Consider the following 22136-nt stretch of genomic DNA (forward strand, 5'->3'; position numbering starts at 1 on the left):
CTGCCGCGCTCCTGATGCCTATTTTTCAGTGTGTCTGTTTCTGCTTCTGACTGCACTAAACTCAAGGTATTGCTTGCTTCTCCCTTGGGGCTCCTTAGTTCAGCTCATGCCTCATGAGCCCCTTTGCTCCTGGCAGTCCTTGTGTCCATTACCCACTGGCACCACTGAATAGCACAGAATGCTTCAGGCAGCTGTAAGGAATCCCTCTCACCTCTCTGCTGTGCTCATTGGCTCACTCTCTTCAGCACTTCTGTCTCCCTCTTCCTGTCCTCACTTTCCAGATGAAGTGTCTTTTTTTTTTTTTTTTTTTTTCTTGAAGACTAATTTTTTCTTCTGGTGTTCTGTGGAGCTGCTGGAGCTTGTTCTGTCCCTATATGCCTTACTTATGATGGGTTGTAAACTCTTCTATTTGGCAGTTGGACTCTTGTCACAAGTGATGGTCAGGAGTGCAGGGATTATGCACAGTCCTAGCAAGCACAAGGATGCTATACAGAGAGTCCTTGGGGCCAAATTCCATGTACTCAGTCCTTATGGCTATGAAACTGACTGAAGACTGTCCCTACTGGCTTTTAGTTTGTGTTCTCTGCCCTTTCAAGACATTGAGTAGTATCTAGCTAAAGTATTTCAAGGGCTGGAAGAAATCTTATGGCAACTCCCTAGAAAGAAAGGTTGATGGCCCAGGAAAAAAAGGCCTGCAGTTTGTCAATTCACATTCTGCAGAAATTTGCATACTGCAGCAATTCTTGATTTCGTGTCAGGGAAAAAACTGCCATTAACATTTAGATGTATGGAATTGCTCTCTCATACAGAAAATAGTTTTCTAGACACCCTTGTAATTTAAGGAGCTTCCCTTATATCCCACAACATCTACTCTTGTTGTCTTATTTAGATACAGGGATAAATGGATATGGATAATTTTCCTTTGTAACTCAACTACTGCTCAAAGTTCAGATATGGGCAGGAAAAACCCATTTGTAACACATTTGTGCTATTGCTTGTCACTCAACACTTCAGACATTTCTGCTGCCTTCTCATCATAGCACGTAACAATTTCTGAGTACCAAGCTCTTTCAACCTTCCCCTAATTTCCTGGTGTGGCAGGAACTGAAGGTTTCCTTGTTTATTGCCATGTCTGAAATACAGCTGTGCTGAACCATCTGAGGGTTCTGGTTTGGTTGCAGTAGGAAGTGTTGCCTTCGAGGTGGAGAATGAGATGGAGATCAGGAGCTGTTAAGGGCCTGTGGCTTAGTCAGAGGCAGGAGCTGCTGACTTCTAGTTGAATGTTCTGTCTGAGGCTGCTCCTAAGTGGCCTAGATTTGTTGCCAGCGGTGAAAGGAAGAAGTCAGTGTTCAGTCTGCTTATATTCATTCTTTGGATGGCTTTTTATAGGAGAAGATGCCATGACAAAAATACACACCCACATACATAGAGCGCAGCATCAGCCTGCCTCATCTAGCTCGGGGAAGAGGCCAGGGGAAGAAGGGCACGTGTGTGAATGTAGATGCAAGAGATGAAATAAAAGGTACACAAAGAGATCCTGGTCAGCAGGAGCATTAGAAGTACCATTTGAAACTTGTAATTTAAACAAATATTGAGTATAATGGCAGCTAAACTACCAGGTGTTGGAGGAGGGGATCCTGGGCAATCTCTGTCTTATCCTCCAGTGGCAAATATTGCTGCTTTAAACCAAAATATTCCAAGTTACTACATCTCCCTCATTTAAAGTATATTCACATATTTGAAATATGTGAATGGGAAAGTTTGGTGCCCAGAAACGATGTGAATATTCACAAGATACCAGGTGTGAAATACCTTGGCATGCACTGAGCTCTGCACAGCAGACAAATTCGATATTGAATTTTCCTGGCTGTTACTGCTTGTGTCCAGGAGACGTCACTGAGAAGCTGTAACAAACCAGCCTAACTGGTTGGAGTTCCTGGTCTAGAGTGCAGCAGTCTGGGGAAAATCTAAATTTGCATGACAGCATATTCTCCATCACTGCTGACTGCAGACAGTGCAGCTGGAGATCCAGCTGCCGTGCATCAGCATTTGGCACCACCCCAAGGCCAGTGGGGAGGTCAATGTGGAGGCCATGGCTCTGCTCAGCATTTGAAATCCAATTTAGTATAGTGTGAATGATGGCTTTCTTTCTTTCCCTCTTGGCTGAGAGACTTTTGAGTCTCTGTAGGCCTGTTTTCTCCCTAGCAGGGTGAGTTTAGTGAATGATCTAACACAACTGAGTAATTTTCAGGTGTAATCAAAGCAATAATCAACCTTCAGAAAGGAAAAGAGGGGCTGAAGGTAGTGTGCTGATACCATGTCACCAGATGTCAAGAAGAAAAAGGGTTTCCTTGTTCAAAATTCGTGTTTTCTAGAGCTCTGAATTTTGCGTTGTGCAAACATTGTATTCCACAGCATTCCAGCTCTCCAAGGCTAGACAGCACAGAAGGCACCTTAAATAATCTAACTGAGGCTGGGAGGATAGGGCAGAGGCAAGAGCAGGACTAGCAAGGGACTGTCAACTCTACAGAGAAATAGCCAGGAATTACTGCACCTCCTTGCAATAACCACCAACACAGGATCAGGAGAAACTGGTTTGTGGCATCAGCTGTGGTTATCAACAGGGAAAGGCAACGGTGGATGGGAGCAGCCTTGTTTATGGGGCAGCAGATTTGTTTATGGGGATTTGGAGGATGTTTTCAAGGAATGAGAACTCTTTTTTTCTCTCCACTCCCATGCTCCTAATGGGATAATTTAATGGGTATTTTCCTGAGGAAGGTAGTTTACTGTCTCCTTCTCACAGCCTCCCCTTTACTAAAGAGAAGCCCAGAATATGGCTGTCCCTTGGGCAAGAGTTCTCTGTGTGTGACAAATGACTCGGAAAACTGTGTGTACAGCAGGACTACACTCAGTATTGGGCTGTTAGAGGATTCCTGAGCCTGGTGCAAAAAATAGGTTTACGTAAAGATTGCAGAGAAAGGAGAAAGACTCGGGGAAAACATACCCTTAATGCCCTATTTAAGGAGAACGAAGCAATAAGGTATGTGTAACAAAAGCTTTGTTTCGTTGTTCCTTTATGTGCTGCTGCCTCCTCAGTGTGCTCTCAGCTCTGAGTCCAAGCTGGTGAGAAAACCCCTCGTAACTTCTGTGTGGTTGGAGCGATGCCCAGATTTATTAGTGGAACCCAGTTAGGATTGGTGCTGCAAGTGAACAGAGTCTGTGCTGTGGACTACAGCAGCTCTTGGAGCTGAGCATCGTGTCAGGAGCACTGTAAATGCTGCTTGGTTCCAAGGGGCTTAGCTCCATGCTTCCTGTAGCTCTACCTGAATCTGGATCAGGGAATCCCTCAGAAAGGGACTCTTCTTAACCTTGTAGCTTACAAGCTTCCTGACCTGTTTAATAGAGGTTTGATGCAAATAAACAGGATGAGCAAAAGTCCTCCATGCACTTTGAGCATTTTTTTGTTAAGGAAAGACCTAAGCCTGGATTGGTCCCAGGCTTTTGTTGTGGGTTATGTGTGTGTATTCAAAGGTTTCATTCTCTGTTACTTCCTTTCATTTGATGTCTAGAAGGAATTTGAGAGTGCTGTACCTATAGGGAAATATTGTAGTATTATCACAAGAAATTATTTGGAAATGGGAAACAAAGAACAAAAAAACCAAACCACTTAATCAGAATTGTGCAGAAGATTAAGGAAAAAGCTGAGAATCTCAAAGGCTAGAATCTCATCTGGAGTAAACGGAGGTAATGAAACTACAGTGAGTTATATCAGATGGGAGCTGGTGATGATTATGGGACGTGGGCACTTTACAAGGAGAAATATGCCACTTGAGCACTGACCAGTCTGTTCAAAGGCGTAAAATCACCCTCTAAACTTTACAACTTGTCTTTTGCAGGAGGAAGAGGGAAGGATGGGGCACCCATTATAACCTTTCCAGAATTTGCAGGATTCAGTGAGATACCCGATGACGATTTTCTGAATGTGGTCACTTATCTAACCAGCATTCCCAGGTGAGGCTAAGCACAAATGTCTGTTCATTTCCTAGAGAGTTTTGCTTCCCCAGGGGCTCGCTGATTTTAGTGGTGCTACCAGGAAGTACCAGTGCCTCTGCATCTATCCAGTCATTATGAAACTTCCCTGTGTGCTGGAGGCCCTAGGAATTATTTCTGTTGTCTGCATGGAAAAGAAAGCTTCACACAGGGCAGGTTGAACTGAATCAGAGCAGGAGCAGATCTGAAGAGCAGCAGCAAAGATGGCAGATTAAAGGGAGTTAAGAGGGGTTGTTTGTGAAAAGTCTGAGGGGCACTGGATGTAATAAGGGAAGGGCTGCTTCTGGAAGGAGCCATACTTACGTAGTATGACTGCTTATTCTCTGAGTGCCTCTTTCTATGCAGCTCTCCCTTTGCCGAGGAAGCAAGTGAGGTGCCCCATTGGCAGGATTCTGGCAAGCATCATGTGCTATCTGATACTTCATTTCTTTGGAGATTGCTCCACAGCCAGGATGTTTTCCTTGCTTTTCGCCTGCAGTTTTATAAGGATAGTGAAACAAGCTGACTTCCCCTACTCTGAAAAAATGTGCTAAGGCATGACTGCTGAATTACTTTTTGTTTATCGAAGAGAGCTTAATATTTTTTCAGTCCCCTGATCCTGTCTTTAGACCATGGCTCTTTGTGCTAGTGAGAAGCACAGCAACGATTTATTATTTCCTGCGGTCTTCAGTAAAAACGTGCTTAGAGGATCACAGCAGAAAACGTGCCTCCTTCAAGTTTGAGTGAGAAGTTTTACAGCTTTACCTACGTGTATTCCCCATATTTGCCAAAGTTGTTGCCAAAGAGTTGCCAAAACAAGCTGAGAGAAACAACATACTGTGAACTTAACAGCTTCATTGTTTCAGTCTGCTCTGTGGGACTTTTGTTCTGCCAGGGGAAACCCTGTTTTGAGTATTTCTTCACTCGCTCCAGGCCTGGGAGGGTGACCAGCTTCAGGGTATACACAATAGCAGCAGTGGCTGAGAAAACCACAAAGTAGTTTTTCAGTTCTTTGTTCTTGGTATGCAGGGAGATGATTCTCAGTAATGCTGTCATATGTTGGGGAGCCAGCATGTTACATTGTCAACATGATAGACAGAAATGCTTTGAACTTCTTCAGCCTGTGTGAAGCCCAAAAGCATGGATGGGTTCAAAAGAAATGAGCCAAATTCATGAAGGATTGCTCCATCAATGGCAACTGGACACAACGGCTCAGATTCAAACTCAGGCTGAAGAAATTAATTTATTCCTTAATGCTGGGAATTGGGAGAATATACCAAGAGAAATACTGTCCTTCTCATTTTCCTGCTGCCTTTGTCTCAGTAGTCACTATCGACCAACACTGGAGTCAGGGTGTTGAGCTAGATGGACCTTTGCTTTGATTCAGTTTCAGTTCTGTGTTTTCTGCTCTCCTGAGGAGTCCCAGAGCCATGTGCAAAGAATGAAGAATTGAGTTTTAAAACTTTGTAAGTCAGGAGAGCTGTGATATACGTATTTTACAGCTGATGAGGTATGTGTGAGTAATGTCTCACTGTACAGACAGGCTCAGCAATACTTGTGTTGAGTAAGTGACTGTTCAGTTTGCTTTAAATGACTTGTTCAAGGTTAGTGACAAGCTGGGCTTTGAAAGTACATTTTCTGCATACCAGCACGTTGGTTTGACTCTTAGCTTCAATCATAGACTGCACTGTAGGGATGTGAGTTTTCCAGGGAATTTTCTAGTCTTTATTGCAGTGCTTTTAGAAAGATTGCCTGCATTTCTTGAGTCACTATTTGAAACTTGCCACTATCTCTGTAAATGGTGAGGGAGAAAGATGTTAATTTAGAAGAAGAACCCGAGCAGCAAGCTTTGTGTGATTTATGACATAATTATATGGAGTTCAGTCTCAATCAGGCGTAAGTAGGGGACCTGTTTGGGTGCAGCAGAGCCCTGTTAATCTGCAGTAGGCTGGTCTATGCACAGTGTCTCTGCCATATACCTCAGCAAGCAGTAAAGGGACTGCATTGTTACTTTTGCCAGCACTACTCTACTAGATAGTGCTGTGTATAATATAGCAGCATTCCTGTGCATGTAGTTTCACGGCTAGTAGTCCACCTTTTACTTTAATTCTCAAGAAAGGTGTGAAGGTATCCAAAAAAGTGACCAAGAACAGAGAACAGTCTCTAATTCTTCTGGAGTTACATGAATCAGGTGAGGTGAAGTATAGTTTGAAAAGCAGTTCATCCTATTTATCATAGAAAATACTTCCTTCTTCAGAGCTTAGTGAACCAGAGAAATCAGCATCATTTTCCAGGCAAGTGTAGAAAGAATATCTGTCTTTTATAGTGTCTGATTTTGCATATCCGGTACAACAAGGTTCATGCTAGTTGTGGAGATAAGCTCTGTGATTGCAGATAACGTCATTTAGTGTTAGTAACTTTCTAAGTCCCTCTGGAATGATTAATCTTATATGCTCATATGACAAAACATATGACAGGATTGAAGATCAGCCCAGTGAGACTTTTGTAACTTGATTTGTTTTCCCCCTGGTTCAACACCTGTTTATGGGAGTGCTCCACCAAAGGGGTCTGGATACAAACACATCCACAGGCACTCAGTAACATAGTGTATGCATGTGCATACCTCTGTGCATGCATTAGATAGCTCCAGAAAGCCCTTTTTTGCATGCTTTATTACATGGCCAGAATTCCTTTCTCTTTAACTTGACATGGATTAGCTCCTTTGATAAACAGGTGCCCTTCCCTCCTTCCAAAAGAGGTCAGGCATTTCAACATCTGCTGACCTCCTCAAGTCAGTGTTCAAGGGCTATCTTGAATATAGAGCTGAGGATGGAACAGTTCTGCCGATTGCAGATATTTTACTCAGGGAAAGGCAACCTCACTGCTAGACATCTGTAGATCAAGGCAAATGTGCCAGAATTTATTTTGGAGGTAAGCCTGATGTTTATCTGCTCTTCAGGATTGTCTTCAAATCCTCCTTTTCAGAGAACTGGAGAAACCCCAATGCATTTTCATAATGAGGGTAGAGATAATACAGTACAGACACTGTGAAAACATTGATAGAATATGTGTGTGTGTGTTTGTTTTTAAACAAACTTTCTCTGGATGCACACTTAAGTGGGGTTCTCAGCTGTACATCCACTTGTGCTGATGCTGCCATTTTGGCCAGACCTCCTCCTGTGGCTGTTTGCCTGCATCCATCCCTCGGTGCCAAATGACATTCAGACCTTGGTATGGTCTTTCAGCATGCTGATTGAAATAGGATCACTTGCTGACACTCTCTCTGTTTCCCTGGCTAAATTTCAGGCCTCAGTCAGTCCTATCCAGCTAAAAAGGAAAAAAACCCAAAGAAACCACAAAACCCCAACAACAACAACAACCAAACAACCCCACAAACAAGCAAAACAAACCAAAGAAACCTCCACATCAAAAAGCAAATATACAAGGACCATTGGTTTATCTCAGTGACAACAACTGATGCTGAACATCATTTGAACATGAAGACCCCAGGCTCAGACTTTTGTGTTTAGTTTCTCACCCTTTCTGTAACGATCTGCAACACACACAATATCTTTGTTGCCTTTATTTGAATATTATCAAGGAATTTTACTCTGTGGAATATTTGTTGAGCTACTGGAGGATATGTATGTGTTTGTGTATATCTAAGACTACTGAAGGGTGTGTATACATTTGTGTATTTTCAAAAGGTAAAACAGATTCATTTTCTTCCCTGTGCTTGAGAGGCACTGCTGCAAACATATTTTCTGTCCTCTGCAGAGAGCTGCATGTTGCACTACTAAACAGGAAAAGTCATGTATTGTCACTGCATTTCAGAGGAATGCTGTAAATATATTAAATTGGAAAATTCAGTGAGTTTTCCTGTCAGCAGTATGAACTATGAGGAACATTCGCATGGCATCCCAGTTTTGCACAATACTTTGGCTTTCAGTTTTTGATCCTGCAGAGCTGCAGCAAGAGCTCAGAGTTGTTATTGTGTTGATGGTCTTCAGTAGATTATTGACATGAATTTGTATAAAATGACCCATGGAAACAGTGTTCCTGGGTTGGTCCTTGTATGGGCAGTGGAATAGGGATCAAGGAGATAATTTTAACAATTTTTTTTTCTTAATCTGTGCTTAGATGCTTGATTGCCTTATGTCCTCTCATTAGGACATTTATACTCTTCCTGCCTGCCTCTGGTTTGTCCTGGGATGACTGAGCCATCCTGCTCTAGTGAAGTTTCTGGGCACTTCTCAGTGTGTACTTCTTAGCTTCTCCAATGCTGAGTGCTCTTGGAAGGCAGAGAGCAGAGGAGAGTCACTGAAACCTTGCACTCCAGAGTGGGATTTTTGAGAGGGAAAGAGAGGATGGGGTATTTATGAGGTCTACATAGGTGGAATGGAGCACCAAATCAGTGCCTCCCAGATCCTTCTTGAAAAGCATTGAGAAGGAACAGGAACTGTTATTGTGGCCAATATGTTAAAAAGGATAGTTCTGAATGACTTGCAACCCCAGAACAAGTTTGTGATTGGCAAAACAGAAGTCTTCAATTTCTGCTTTGCCTACCAGAATTCCTGAGGCTTTGTGTACACAAGTCAGGAGATACTGATGCCCTGGAGCTCAGTGCCCCTGTCAGGTGTCAGCATCCTTGGAGAATGAAGACTGCAGGGGGGTGTCTAAAGCTTGAATTACTTTGCAGAAAAAAAAAAGATCTGGGGGTTTTGTCTTCAAAAGAGCACAGTTTAATTTGTGGCCCTGAACCATTCATGTCACCTAGACTGGCAGCAGAGTAGCACAGCAGCTGAGAGACTCAGCAGATAAAATATTCATGTTTTGTGTAAGCTGCTAGTCTTATGCTGGAAATAGAAAACTTGCTGCCTTTCCTTTTCATGTGCATTTCTGCAAATATTCATTCTTTCCACTGTACATTGTGTTTTCATAATGGGCTCTGAGCGTGATGTGACGGAGGCTGTGTTTTGCTGCAGTACTCTGCCTTGCAATGGGAGTATCTCCCTGTAACCCAGCACACCTATTTCATCTGTTTTGCAGTCTGGAGGCTGCCAGCATCGGGTTCATCATCATCATAGACAGACGACGGGACAAATGGAGTGCAGTCAAGGCATCCCTGACACGAATAGCAGTAAGTACTTGCTTTTGTTATTTATCTTCTAGAAATTAAAATTATCTGCTAAACCTTCAGCACACGATACGTGATTCAAAATGAGCCTCCTGTGCTCATTTTAAGCTCCCAGTTTTTGGCTGTGGATGCAGATTCTTCCTTGCCCTGCAGCTTGTAAGTGTTAAATAAGAGAGGGAGGAAGCTGCAGAAACAAATTACATAGCCTTGTTTACTGCTGAATTAGAACAAATTCCTTATTTTCTGGGTTGACTGCGATACAAATTCTAGTAATTTGAAGTTGATTCCTAGAGGAGTATAAGAGGTACCCCTTCTGTGCCCTGAGGAGGGATGACGTGGCCTGCTTATGAAAGAAATAGATCCCAAGGGGTTTGTGTTTGCATGGTAGTAAATGATCTCTGTCAGAAACTCTTAATAGCTTATTACATCTCATTTGCAAAAGTCAGAGCTGGGCACTGATTTTCAGTGCTAAGAAAAGCAGCTGCTTCCATACATCTCTCACTAGGAATATTTACTGTGTGAGGACCAAGCACTTACACACAGAGGTGTAGGATGGAGGGATGACAAAGGTGACTTTAAGTTCTTTCAAGGTATTTAGACAGAAATGTTTTTCATTCTCAGGCTTTTTTGCTGCTCTCTTCAAGAAATTGTTCCTTTTTTGCTTGATGATCCCAGAGGAGTGTGAGAGATGTAGGCTGGGTGTTGCAGGCAGGGCCATGTCTGATGAACGTGTTGAGTGCCTGTGTGTGTGTAAAAATATGTGAGGTTAAAAAGATTCAAAAGCCTTTGCAGAGTGAATAGGTAGGTCAGCCTGGGGAATCCGTCCGTGCCGCACGCCAGCTTCCTTCGCCACGTCCAATGTGGGCAGCTAGCTTTGCCCTCTAGTGGCTGCAGCCTAAAAAACGGGAAAACCTCTCTTGTGGCGGTGCAAACGGGACTTGGTGGGGTTCGGATCTTGGGGAGGAAGGAAGGCACTTGTCAGGAACTTTGGAGCTCTGTAATAAATCTATACCAGAAAAGAATGTGTGGCTGGGCAGTAAAATCCATGGGTCAGTCTTCCTGCTGGCTTTGGAGATAGCGACAACGAGCATGTGCTGAATGGACCAGCTGATACAATGAGCTTCTGAATTGAGCAGGATTCAGTAAACCCTACCTGCTTTGCCCTGGTGAGGAAACACTTGGCTGAAAATTCCCTTGTAAGATAGAAATGTGCCTTCTAAGAACTCTATGTTTGTTGCAGGGAGCATTTCCAGGAAACCTGCAGCTGGTGTTTGTCCTGAGACCTTCCCGCTTTATCCAAAGGGCAATCGCTGACATTGGCATTAAACTCTATCGAGATGACTTTAAAATGAAGGTACCGGTAAGCATGCAGTTTTTTGTCCATGCATTTTCTTTATCTCCATATCAGCAGTTCTGGGGTGTCAGCAATTTCTCATAACCCAAGATTGCAAGTGGCAACTGGGGCCTTTCATCTGAGTCTGTGTGGTGATGCCAAAGAGTTAATTAGCAGTGGATGGTTCACAGTATTTAATGGACATGTTCCCATGTTCAGTCTAGCTATAAAATGTGACTCAGTTTTTGAGTACTGACATTTTATCTCAGTGGAGAAGTTCCCTTTATGTAGGCAGAGGTAGATCCCACTCTAGTGATAAAAGTAAGTATTCAGGACTACAGAGCAGTGAAAGCCTAGGGCTGAATTCTGCACTATTTGATGGGTTATCCACGGGAGTGCTGACTGTCCCTGTAACATTGATTATTCTGAATATCTTTTATGATTCCCATGCCCTCAAGATTCAGAGTTTGTTTTTTACTTCTTTTTATATCCGCTTGGCATATGCTGTAGGTTGATGAGACTGTGATTTGAAGAAGGTTCTCAATCCTGAGAGAGTTTGAGATTATTCTGTGAGAGGTCTTTTAGGAGTTGTTTTTAGCTGCATGTTTGCATGTGGTGTCAAAAATGTTTAAGTTTTATAAATAAACTTGAATTATGATTATTGATGATATTTCATCCTGGATGAGACTCATACTGTGTTCCACAGTGGTGTTACTGGAGGGATTTCAGATGACTGCTTTGGATTTTGCTTGTGGGTTTATATTGTTTTGCCAAATACTTATGGCTCTCCTCCAACGAATTTTAGCTCTGTCAATACTCAGGTTTGAAGTTCAGGTGTTTAAAACACTTTCTGCTTCTCCTGAAGTGAGGGACAGCATCTTTTTATTACAATGCATACAGAAAAGAAACCATGAACATACATTTGGTTACTGTGGTTAAATGGTAACATTTACTGTCTTCCAGTAAGGGTGGCTTTTTGGTAACCTGCAACATTGATGAAAAAATTATGTTTGAATACAAACCAAAATTTTTTTTAGTACTTTAAAGAATGGATGTACCATATTTAATATGCTATGATCTGTTACTATAGCAACCGTTGTATCAGTGACTGCAGCCCGTAAAGGGACAACGTCATCAAGGACTAACATTTTCCACCCATTCAGCATTTCCTATACTTTCAGCAATTTATTTGAAGTTGGAGTTACATTTCAAATCTTGGAAGGGATCAAAGTTGGAAGGGAGGTTAATTCTAGGCAGGGATCAAGCACTGCATGAAGTATGAAATGGTAATTTATCTTTCTTACAGGCAGGAAAATCAAGATAGCAATTTAGTTTGGGGTCGTCTTGGATATTTTGAGCCATCGTGGGTATGTCCACAGAGCTCTTAGAGAGCAATGTTACAAAAACTAAGAGCATGACATGTTTGCTGGATCCGCCTGCCTCCTGCCCAGATACCTGTACACAGCCTGTCAGATTTATGTGCAGGCTGCACACATATGCCTGATGCTATTCTAAGTTGCTTAGGGTTGTACTACAGGTGTTCTAAGTTCCTGGGGTCTGTCATGCTCTCTGGAGGGGCTTTTCTTCTGTGTTGGAGCCCATCCCAAGAAAATATCATCTGGGCATGTCCTTGTATACCCCAGTTTCAGAGTGGGGAAGTAACTGAGAATGATGTCTGTTTGTCCTCCTTGAAAACAGTATCCTAAATGCCAAGCATGAGAGCAAGACCAGAGAGTTCCTGTCCCATTGGAGATGTCCTTACTCAAGGAATTAGGGATCAGTACCTATCTTCAATATCACCATGATCTTTTGAATTGTTTCAGGTTGTTTTTTCGTCTTGTGTGTTTGGCACTATGACACCATTCATGTCATAACTGGGCCGTAGATGGGTGGCATTTCTTATCACAACTCTGAGTCAGGACCAAGACATGAGCATTCAAAAGGGCCTCCAAGAATATTGTGTGCATTTGTTAAGGAAACATTTGCTTAATAGTTTATTTGAGCTATCAGACTGTAAATATGTTCAGTAAAATAGATTTCCTGGGTTAAATCAACACTGAAATGAGTAGAAGCCAGAAGATCAAACAGGAGCTAGAAATAAAGGCTGAAATAACCAACCAGACACAAAGAGGAAATGCTGGATTTATATCACATTGACATACAAACATGGGTAATAAAACCTCATAAGGCATTGGTATAGTGATTTGATTCAATATCATTAACCAGCATCAAGATATAGAAATATTGGAGGCACAGCAGGGTTCTTTTGAGATTGAAATCTGAATTCAAACAGAACACCCAGAGATATACCCAAGGAACCTTCCATCATAGGAAGTGAATTAAAGCATCTTCAGAGCATACCTGAGAGGCTGAACAATCTGTCCATAGCAGGCACTTCCTTGAGCTTTGTAGGCTGTCACTTTTTTTTCAACAGCCTAACCCATTGAGAAGCAGCCCCCCCACAGCTCCATGTTCCACACTGACCCTTCTCTTCTAAACTGCTTCTCCCTGGCACTCTTCAGCTGACTGACTGTTGCTGTCTTCCATCTGGCAAGCAGCATGGGAGATGCTAACCCTCCTTCAGATTGGTTTCTTAGATGGATGCTGGATTGCTCGTAGGCTTTCTCCTGCAGAAATGCCTGCATGGTGAAGAGCCATGCCCTGTTGGGTAGCACCGTAGCTGGCAATATTAATAGGTTTGCTTTGTGGCTCATGCTGAGCATACCAGGTTAAAGCAAACATAAAATTCTTCCTAAAAGAAAACTGCATGACAGTGTTCCTCCGTAGTTTCAGAGAGGTTTGAAGTGTATCAGAAGATTTCCTACTTGTCAGCAACATCTCTGATGGGGAAGAGCTACAAAGCAGTTAAGACTCACTTTTTCAAATAATGATTTCCACTTCAGAATTAGTGCATAGACTTCATGTTCCAGTCTGAGGCCTTTCCAAGATGATGAAGCTTTTTGAGTTTTCTGGCTTTGATCATAACAGAACAGTGTTTCATAACACATTCAGAGAACAATTTTTCCTTTAACTTTGGCTGAGATACTCAGTTTCCTTGCCTCAGTTTCTTCATCAACAAGATCTCCTGGTTTCTGTGTTTAAAGACAGGGGTCAAGGAGAAGATGAACTGCTGGAATTGAAAAAGAATAGAGTGAGGGCCTAATTGAAAATATTCAGCCTGTACAGGTCCCTGGGACCAGATGCATCCTCCACTATATTCTTGTGCCAAGTTAGGTTAAAGTCTGGATGGATAGACAACTACATATGGATTAAAAAACTAGTTTCATGATGGGTTAGGAGGGTCATGGTAGTGGGTCATGCTCTATCTGGAAGTGGGCAACAAGTGGAGTGTTGTATTGATACCTGCTAGGACCTGCCCTGTTTGACCAGTGACGTGGAAGAGGCAACAGGCTGCACTGTCAAGTGTGAAATGACACTAAACCAGGAGGAGCAGTTGGTATACTCCAAGACAGGGCCACTAGAACAGAAACTCAAGGAACGGGCTGACCAGCTTATAGTGTTATGTATACACAAGGGACAAAGCAAAGTCCTGTGACTGGGAAAGACTTTCCTTCTAGAAGGGTTTTCTTCCTCGAGAAAGAACCTGTGTTCTTCCCTTCCAACAACACAACAGTTGTGTTGTTGACAGCAATTCCCTGTAGCCTGACTATGTGGGGAGCATCTCTGGGGAAAAGGACCTGGAAGACAGCAAGCTGTACATGAGCCAGAGTGTGCCCTGGCAGCAAAGGAAGCCATCAGCATCCTGCATCAACAGGAGGAATATGAACAGGAGCATAGTCAGCAGGTTGAGACAAGCACTCATCCCCCTTTACTCGGCTCTAATTAAATCACACTGAGAATACCCTGTTGAGTTTTGGTTCCCCCAGGAAACCCCCAGAAACCCCCAGAAAAATACTAAACTGGAGTGAGGTCAACAGAGAGCCAAGAAGGTCAAGGCTTGGAGTATGTGTTCTGTAAGAAGATGCTGGGGGAACTGGGCTTGTCTAACCTGGAGATGGGAAGGCTTAGGAGGGTTAATATGACATAGCAGCAGCTTTCCAGTCCCTCCAAGCAGGTTACTGGGCATTGCAGCCAGCTTGTGCATGATGGTAGGGCAAGAAATAACTGGCATAAAGAGAAACAAGGGCAGTTCTGACTTGATAAAAAGAAAAACTTTTTCACCACAAAGTCAGGCAGCAGACCAGACTGCCCAAAGAGGTTGTACAATCTCAATCCTTGGATGGTTTTAAGTCCCAAGTGGATAAAGCCCTGAGCAGCCTGGTTTGATCTCACAGCTGACACAGTTTTGAGAAAAAGCTGGACTTGAGATCTGAGGTTCCTGCCAACCTGAATTATTCTAGAAAGATTCTGTAACAAAAATCAGCTAAAAACCTGTTCAGGTTTGTTCTCCAGGCTTTTCTTAGAGGACTATTAGCCTAGAATACACATCCTCTTATCTCCATACATCTGCACTCATCTCATTGTCCACAGTGTTTGCCAATGTACTTACCATGCTCCATTGGAGCCTGCTGACATGCAGAGCCACTTAACCGTTCTTTAAATAGAGTCAAGTAACACATTTGACGTATTTCTGACATTTATTTATTTAAAATTCTTTGTCATTTGTGCTCAACATTTTGGTTTTTTGTTGCTGAAATCATGGCATATCTTCTAGCTGTTGGAACAAAAATAAATGTGTGTTACTTGTGTAACCACTTGTGTTGACAAGTTTACAGTGGTTGCCAAAAGGTAATGCTGCTTATCTGAAGCTGAACTAAAATCTTGTTTGGCTATCTTCAAGCAGGTCTAGCAGTAAGGAGATTCTAAAGTAAAAAAAATGGATCTAGGCTTATCTCTCCTTTCCATTCCGTTATGATTTTAAATAGAAAAATGCCAGTGAATTCAGTGAACATACAGTGCCAAAAAAATCAGAAAAGTAAAAGAAAAATCTTATTCTCAGTGGTTTCATTTCAGCACTTCCCTGGATCAAGTGGTTGGTGTTGAGGAAGCTGTTTAACTTGCCTGTGCCTCTATTTTTCTGTAAAAAAAAGTTATCTAGAGAATAAATTACTTTATGGAAGTTTGTGTGAACATCATCAATACCATGCTTTTTCTCTTGATGCACATGCAAAATGACTGAGCCTAGCAAGGAGTAAGATGATGTCAAACCAAGATTAGTTAAAGAATGTCCATATACACATTGAGAAGGCAAAATATAGAGGAAATAAACTGTGGCCATGGCATGAGAAAATACAAAATGAGAACTGGCGGCCTGTGGGGGAACCGCAGAGGTCATACATGTTAAGGCAAACCCAGGTCCTAGGAACAATGATTGAAAAGGCTCATTATTTCTCTCAGTCCAGTGTGTTTGGATTCATTTCAGATCATCATGTTAAATTCTGTCTCTGATCTGCATGGCTACATTGACAAAAGTCAGCTGACCCGGGAGCTGGGAGGAACCCTGGAGTACGGCCACAGCCAGTGGATCCATCACCGAACTGTGAGTGCTGGTGCTGTTCTTACACACCTACACCTGAGCTGTCCAGGTGACAAATGCAGAGCAACCATTAAGCAGGAACTTTTCAGTTGCATTACAGCCTATGGATTCTGCTAGGGACTCAGGGAAAGAGGAAATCCGTGACTCAAATAGAGAGAGGCAAATTCCCCAAAAGTTTGTAATAGAAGCAGTAATTGTATCTCACTGTGCACCTGGCCCAGGGCCTAACAGTGTCGTGGTATTCTTACTCAGCAAGGCGTGTGGGCACGCCTTTTAAGTAATTGATGGGCTTCATAGGCCTTCAGCTGAAATTGAAAATAGGCTTTAGTACTTTACTGACTTTACAAAGGTTAGAAGTAAGGTCAAAAGTCTCACTTTAATGATTAATTATGTCCATGCTTTTAAGAGAACAAAAATACTCAGGGAACTATATTTTATTTTGCATTTCTATACTATACAAGCACGCACTCCAGCTGGGTCTTATTTTGGGTAACTGAAGAACAGTTGTTAGTAGGAAGGCAGAAATACTTCTTACTGTATTGGTTTGTTCCCTTTTTGGGCTGGTTAATGCATTTCAGTGTCTGCTTCAAAACAGTGTAAACAATTCATTAAGGTGCCCAGTTAAGACGACAATTCACAAAAAACAGACTCCAAACTCTGGCACATTAGCAGATAAAATATTGTCTCATTCTTCCTAAGCAAAAATGGGCTAAGCTGGGTCATGATCCTGGAAAACTGATTCATTTCACAGAGAATTTATACAACATTTGCATCTCTCTTTGTGGGTCTACTTGCAAGATTGGTATATAAGATCCCACATCTAATGTGGGCCTCAATGTTTTGCCAAGTTCTGAGTTCCCTGGGTTTGAGTCTGTTGTTGCTGATGGACAGGTTACATCTAACACTCATAGAAAGAGTTTTCTGAGGTAATTTAAGTCAAATCACTTTTGTCACTTTCTTGCTGTAGTTTTTTGGTGCTTTGCTGTCCTTATAAAATTAAAATTACTCTCCTTGAGAACCACCAAATATTTCATGCTTCTAAATATGCAAACATAGAATCTGAATTTCCTCTAAGATTAATTTTCTACATTTATAGCTGTGTTGACTATAATATGGTTAGGGTTGAGATAGGTGAACAGGCTTATGTGTCAAAAGTATCAAAAATATGAAACTGTCCTTGCAGGAAGGGGGAGTGTGAAGAAATGAATCATCTATATGAGCTTTCAAACAGCAAAAGGTTTGAAAATATGAAGGGGAATAAAAAGAGGCACAGGAAAGGTTGTATTATTTATTAATGACAGGGGTTTGCATAAAACAATAGTATATAGTTTGGTAAAATATGGAAACAAAAGTGAGCCAAGGATTTAGGGGAGTAGGGCGATGTAATCCCCAGAGATTTTGGTTAAATTTGTTGGAAAAACTTTTACTAAGCACAGAGACTTGAAAAAAACCAACCCACAGATGTAATTTAGGTATATGAAAGAATTTATTGCTCATATACGCAGGAGAGAGTGGGGGCAAGCATGCTATTAAGTGAAACACTGATAAGTTCACGGTGCAGTCAGCCAACAAATATCTGCTGGATAAGAGGTTGTCATCAGGGAAGTGTTGGCTTCCATGGCACCTTGAAACAATCTGACTTTCAGTCTGGCTGAGCTGTGCTCTTCATGCCCTTTGCTGCTTCTCTCAGTGTTCTCATATCTAGTCCTGCCAGTGCTCTTCTTCTGAAAAAGCTTTAAACTCTGGCTAAATGGCAGTGACACAGTGACCTCCTTGCATCGTTCAGTTTCTGCTCTCCTTTCTTGACTGCCAGGAGCCTATGAACTTTCTTGCCCACAGAGCACATTTTTGGCTTTCTGTAAATGGCCTTTGGTTGTGGATGGCCATGTCTGTGTTGCAGTCAGAAGTGTGACATTTCAGTCAACTCTAATCCAGTAGTTTTGCACTGAGAACACCAGGATACAGCTGCTGAGCACTGAGCTAGAGCATGCGTGGGTCTGTACTGCTTGTGTTGAAAGCAGACATGAATTTATGGGGAGAAAGGGAAGAAGGCTTGAACTGTGCTAGCATTGTTTAGTGGGGGACATGTTTCAGATCACATATGTGGACTGTAATTTCTCTCTACACCTTTTGAATGATGACCTACCTCCAGTTTGTCTTTCACTGAGCCCACAGCATAATTTCATCTGTCATGGTTGCAAACAATGAATACCCATCATTGCTGGAGAAAGGAATGCAATGTGCAACAGCTACGTAGTGTTTGATTGGGTGTAAGAGCATCCCTAGTGCTTGTTGACTGACTCAAACCAGTGGGGGGGTTAGATCAAAAAGTACAAAGAATAGAGAACTATAAAGAACAACACAGTCACCCCAAAATTTGAGCATGATCATGAAAAAACATCCCATGCTTGCTACTAGATATAAAGTTTTAATCACTTGTCACAGGTCTGAACATTTTACTCGTATCTGAGAAGGCAGCACTGGTTTTTTTAGCCTTCCTCACTTCCCAATTCTTCATTAAAACCACAGATTTCTGATGAGTTTCGTGTTGGTGCACCCAAGTGATAAAGAAACAGCAATGTTTCAATGAATTTATGCATTTTAACTGTATTTGCAGTTGCTTGTTCTTGTATTTGTGTACTAGCGTGGACAGATGGGAGAAAGTGACTAGAATGCATCTCGTACAGATAGGCAAGATGGAGATGCACTTATTCAGAAGTCAGGGGAAGACAGATTACTGCTGAGTGAACAATGGCTGTATAAATATAAGGGCTTTGGCCTATATATTTTAGGAGTGTTCTCAACTTAAATAAAGCCTTAATTAAAATTTTAAACGCAGCAGAATTTCCCAGCAAGCATGGGCAGAGGATCTGAAGTTCCAGGCCTGGCTTTGAAGATGATGTCCTCTGTGGTTTCATTATGTCTGCTGAACTCTGGGAGTTCCCCCTTGGCCCACAGAGGTGACAATACGTGGGGACCTGTGAAAAGGTCACTTGTGACACATGGTTTAATTTGTAACTTTGAGCACATCCACCCAAAAAAAGGCAATGTGACCAGCTTTACAGGCATGTAATACTTGCAGCACACTGTGCCTGAAGCACAAAGTGCTGTTAAAGGGCTAAGGGTAAATAATGAATCTGTGACTTCATGCTCTTGATTTTCCAGGCTATTGAAAACTTTGCAATGACAGTAAAAACAACAGCACAGATGCTACAGACCTTTGGAACAGACTTAGCAGAGACTGAACTTCCCAATGATGTGCAGTGCACAGAGGAGCTTCTGTCCTCACACACCGACCACCACACCAAGCTGAAGGTGATTGTTGCCCCATGATGGCTCCAGCAGTGTAGTAAATGAGTTCTGATTTAACAAAATTTTCTGCCATCACTTGGCAGTCCATTGTCTGGAACCCACTGAGGAGGAGAGAAACCTGGTTTCAGGAGGTCGATTCGATTCAGCTGTGGAAAAGGATATTTTACAGCTTCAGGAATGGTAGAATGTGGAAATGTCACTTCCACTGTGTGAGAGGGAGTGATGGGATCACATCTGGAATAGCATGGGCTCCTGATGAAGAGTTCATCAGAAAGGATAAACTTACTTTGTAGCAGAAACAGAGAACATTTATGAGGATAGTCAGGAAAGACAGAATGATCTAACCAGATGGTGACTGTCGTTTTGTTCAAAAAAAAAGTTGGGACTAGTTTAGCTTTGCAGAGTAAGGCTCAGAAGTAAATATTACAGCTGTCAACAAATGCCTTAGTTTAAACACAAGATTAAAAATACTACTTAAGCTATATTAGCACAAGAACATTTTTTATGGAAGAAGTGTGCAGTGATGTGGGGATTCATCAGCTGACAACTTAATGTTTGAGCCTCATTGTCTTTCTTATTGCTCATCTTTCATGCTGGGAAGACACTTCTGTGGAAGACTTATAGCTGATGTACTATGGCTCAGCATGTCACAATGTTGTTTGAGGAAATCCCATTAAGAAGTGCAATGTCTCAGCCCATTCTCTCAGCTCACAATCTACAGCATACATTCAATTTATGGTAGAATAATTTATTCTGTGAGTAGCCTGGTCAGATATGCAGTCTGCCCAGAAATTACTCTATTCCTTTTCTCAGAAATAGATCTACTAATCAAAGTGAACAGATTTAGGTCTCTGCATTTGCTAGAAAAACATATCATCTTTGGCAAGCATTTGTATTTTTTTTCAAGTATTTTGTACCCATGAAAGAATCTTCCTTTATCATTACTATGTTGTCATCTAAGAGATGTGAGTGTTGTTAGAAGTACATATAATTTGGTTTTTGGCTTTTTTTTTCCCCCCTCAGGATGAGCTGAAACTAGCAGTGAAGCAGGGGGCCACCTTACTGACATGCATCCGGGAGCCAGTCACCCGAAGTGCCAACAGCAAACTCAGTCCAGATGAACTGGAAAATGTGGCCACAGTGGAAAGGTCAGTGGAGCTAGATTATCTTGTGCATCTTGCTAATTTACTCCTAAGAGATGCAAGTGTAATTTAAATAATTTAAATATGCAGGTTATAAATTACCACTGGTTCACCTACTCAGGATTTATTGGACAGGTAAGTCAGAGAAGGGAATAGAGGAAGTTCCTTGATTAAACTGTCAAGGCAAGTTCAAACAAGTCCTGAATTTCTTGGTAATTTTTGGTCAGACCACTAACTACCTGGGTGAAGATTTAACATGGGACTTACTTTCCCCATAACTTGTATGTCCTTCAAACTTCTGTGCCTGGTTAGAAAGTGGCACCTGAATCTCTGTGCGATGAGAAGGTGGTATGCTTGTGAGTGTCCGTGGAAACTCTGGGGGAGGAACAGATGAAGACGAGACCTGAAACATACCGAGTGTCACAGCTGCAGAGACACAGAGGGAACCCCCTTTTCCTTCCTACAATGCTAGTTATTACCATGAAGCTTTCAGTCACCATGTAGAAGTTTCTGCTTTGCCATGTGATGCAGTGGAAAGAGAAATGCCATGCTAGGGTTTCAGTGTGTCTGCATTCACTGGAAACAAAGGTGCTAAAAGTAAAGCTGAGCTGATATTTTTCACTGAATACTTTAAAATCCTTTAAACATCCCAAAGGAATTTGCTAATTCATCTTGAATTCAATGACTAGCTTTGATTAAAAACACGTTTTTCAGGGACAGTTTGAAAACAGAAATATGTTTTTGAAAGGAATAGGAGGGAGCTATTGGCATTTTCCTCAATAACTTGATGACTTCAGCACTCACTGATTCCCTACCTGCCCAAAGAGTGCCCATTCACTGAAATACAAGGTATTCAGAGAACACTTCCTTTTTGTTTTTTCTACTTGTTTAAAACTGTTCTACTTTGTAATTAATGAATCATTGAGAAACTGTGAGGATGACTCACTAGCCTGGTGTCAGGTATTTTACTGAAGATATGACACCTTGATATTAATGTCTTTGCAAATAAATGTTTCATCATTTACACAAAGTAAAACAATGTCCACGGGAGTCATTATGAGCTTCCAATCTATTGTTTTTAATGGACTGAGAAAAATTATTCAGTCCTTGCCTATTTCTGATGGGTGAAGAAAATTAACAAGTTGTAGAGTTCTGCTTTAATCATTCCATAAAATAATAATTGCATCATATTCAGTCTGCATCAGCTGGGGATGAATTACCTTTGAAGCATTGGGTGGAAGCTAGGGAGGCACAGCTGCCCATGGCTGCCAGCACACGGAGCAGCTCTGAGTCCTTCTTGCACATCAGGAGGCAGGACAGTAACTGCCACAGTAGATCTGTGTAGTTGTCACTCATCTGTCACATTCCTGCCTGTCCTACTGCAAATTTCATTCTCTTTTGCTTAAGGGAGAGTTGACACAGAACTCTCTTACATAAGTGTAGGGCTCCCCACCATCTCCCTGCTCTGCTTTCTGCCATCAATTACTGTAACTTAAAAGAAATGAACTATAGGAAATAAATACATTCTGTTCATTATAATTTCTTAACAGGTTGTTGGCTCAGCTGGATGAAACAGAAAAGGCTTTTGATCAATTTTGGACCAAGCATCACCTAAAACTAGAACAGTGCCTGCAGCTTCGACACTTTGAACATGATTTTAGAGAGGTATTTCTTTGTTCATGCTGT

The 22136-nt window shown here is 41.9% G+C and overlaps 1 protein-coding gene across 10 annotated transcripts in view; it reads left to right on the forward strand.

Moving 5' to 3' along the window:
* MCF2L2 (MCF.2 cell line derived transforming sequence-like 2) overlaps positions 1-22136 on the forward strand; it is a 159893-nt gene that overhangs the window by 43878 nt on the left and 93879 nt on the right. For 9 of the 10 annotated variants that reach the window (XM_042042066.1, XM_042042067.1, XM_042042069.1 and 6 more), the window contains 7 exons: positions 3897-4011; positions 9079-9169; positions 10407-10526; positions 15883-15999; positions 19162-19311; positions 20332-20456; positions 22001-22115. In XM_042042066.1, coding sequence (XP_041898000.1) covers positions 3897-4011; positions 9079-9169; positions 10407-10526; positions 15883-15999; positions 19162-19311; positions 20332-20456; positions 22001-22115 — 833 coding nt within the window. The remainder of the gene's footprint in view (positions 1-3896; positions 4012-9078; positions 9170-10406; positions 10527-15882; positions 16000-19161; positions 19312-20331; positions 20457-22000; positions 22116-22136) is intronic. The other variant, XM_042042065.1, reaches the window with a different exon arrangement.

This window comes from Corvus kubaryi, unplaced genomic scaffold, assembly GCF_017639235.1.
Source record: "Corvus kubaryi isolate FWS band 111438036 unplaced genomic scaffold, C.kubaryi_AGA036_p1.0 37397, whole genome shotgun sequence".
In the NCBI taxonomy this organism is placed as follows: Eukaryota; Metazoa; Chordata; class Aves; order Passeriformes; family Corvidae; genus Corvus; species Corvus kubaryi.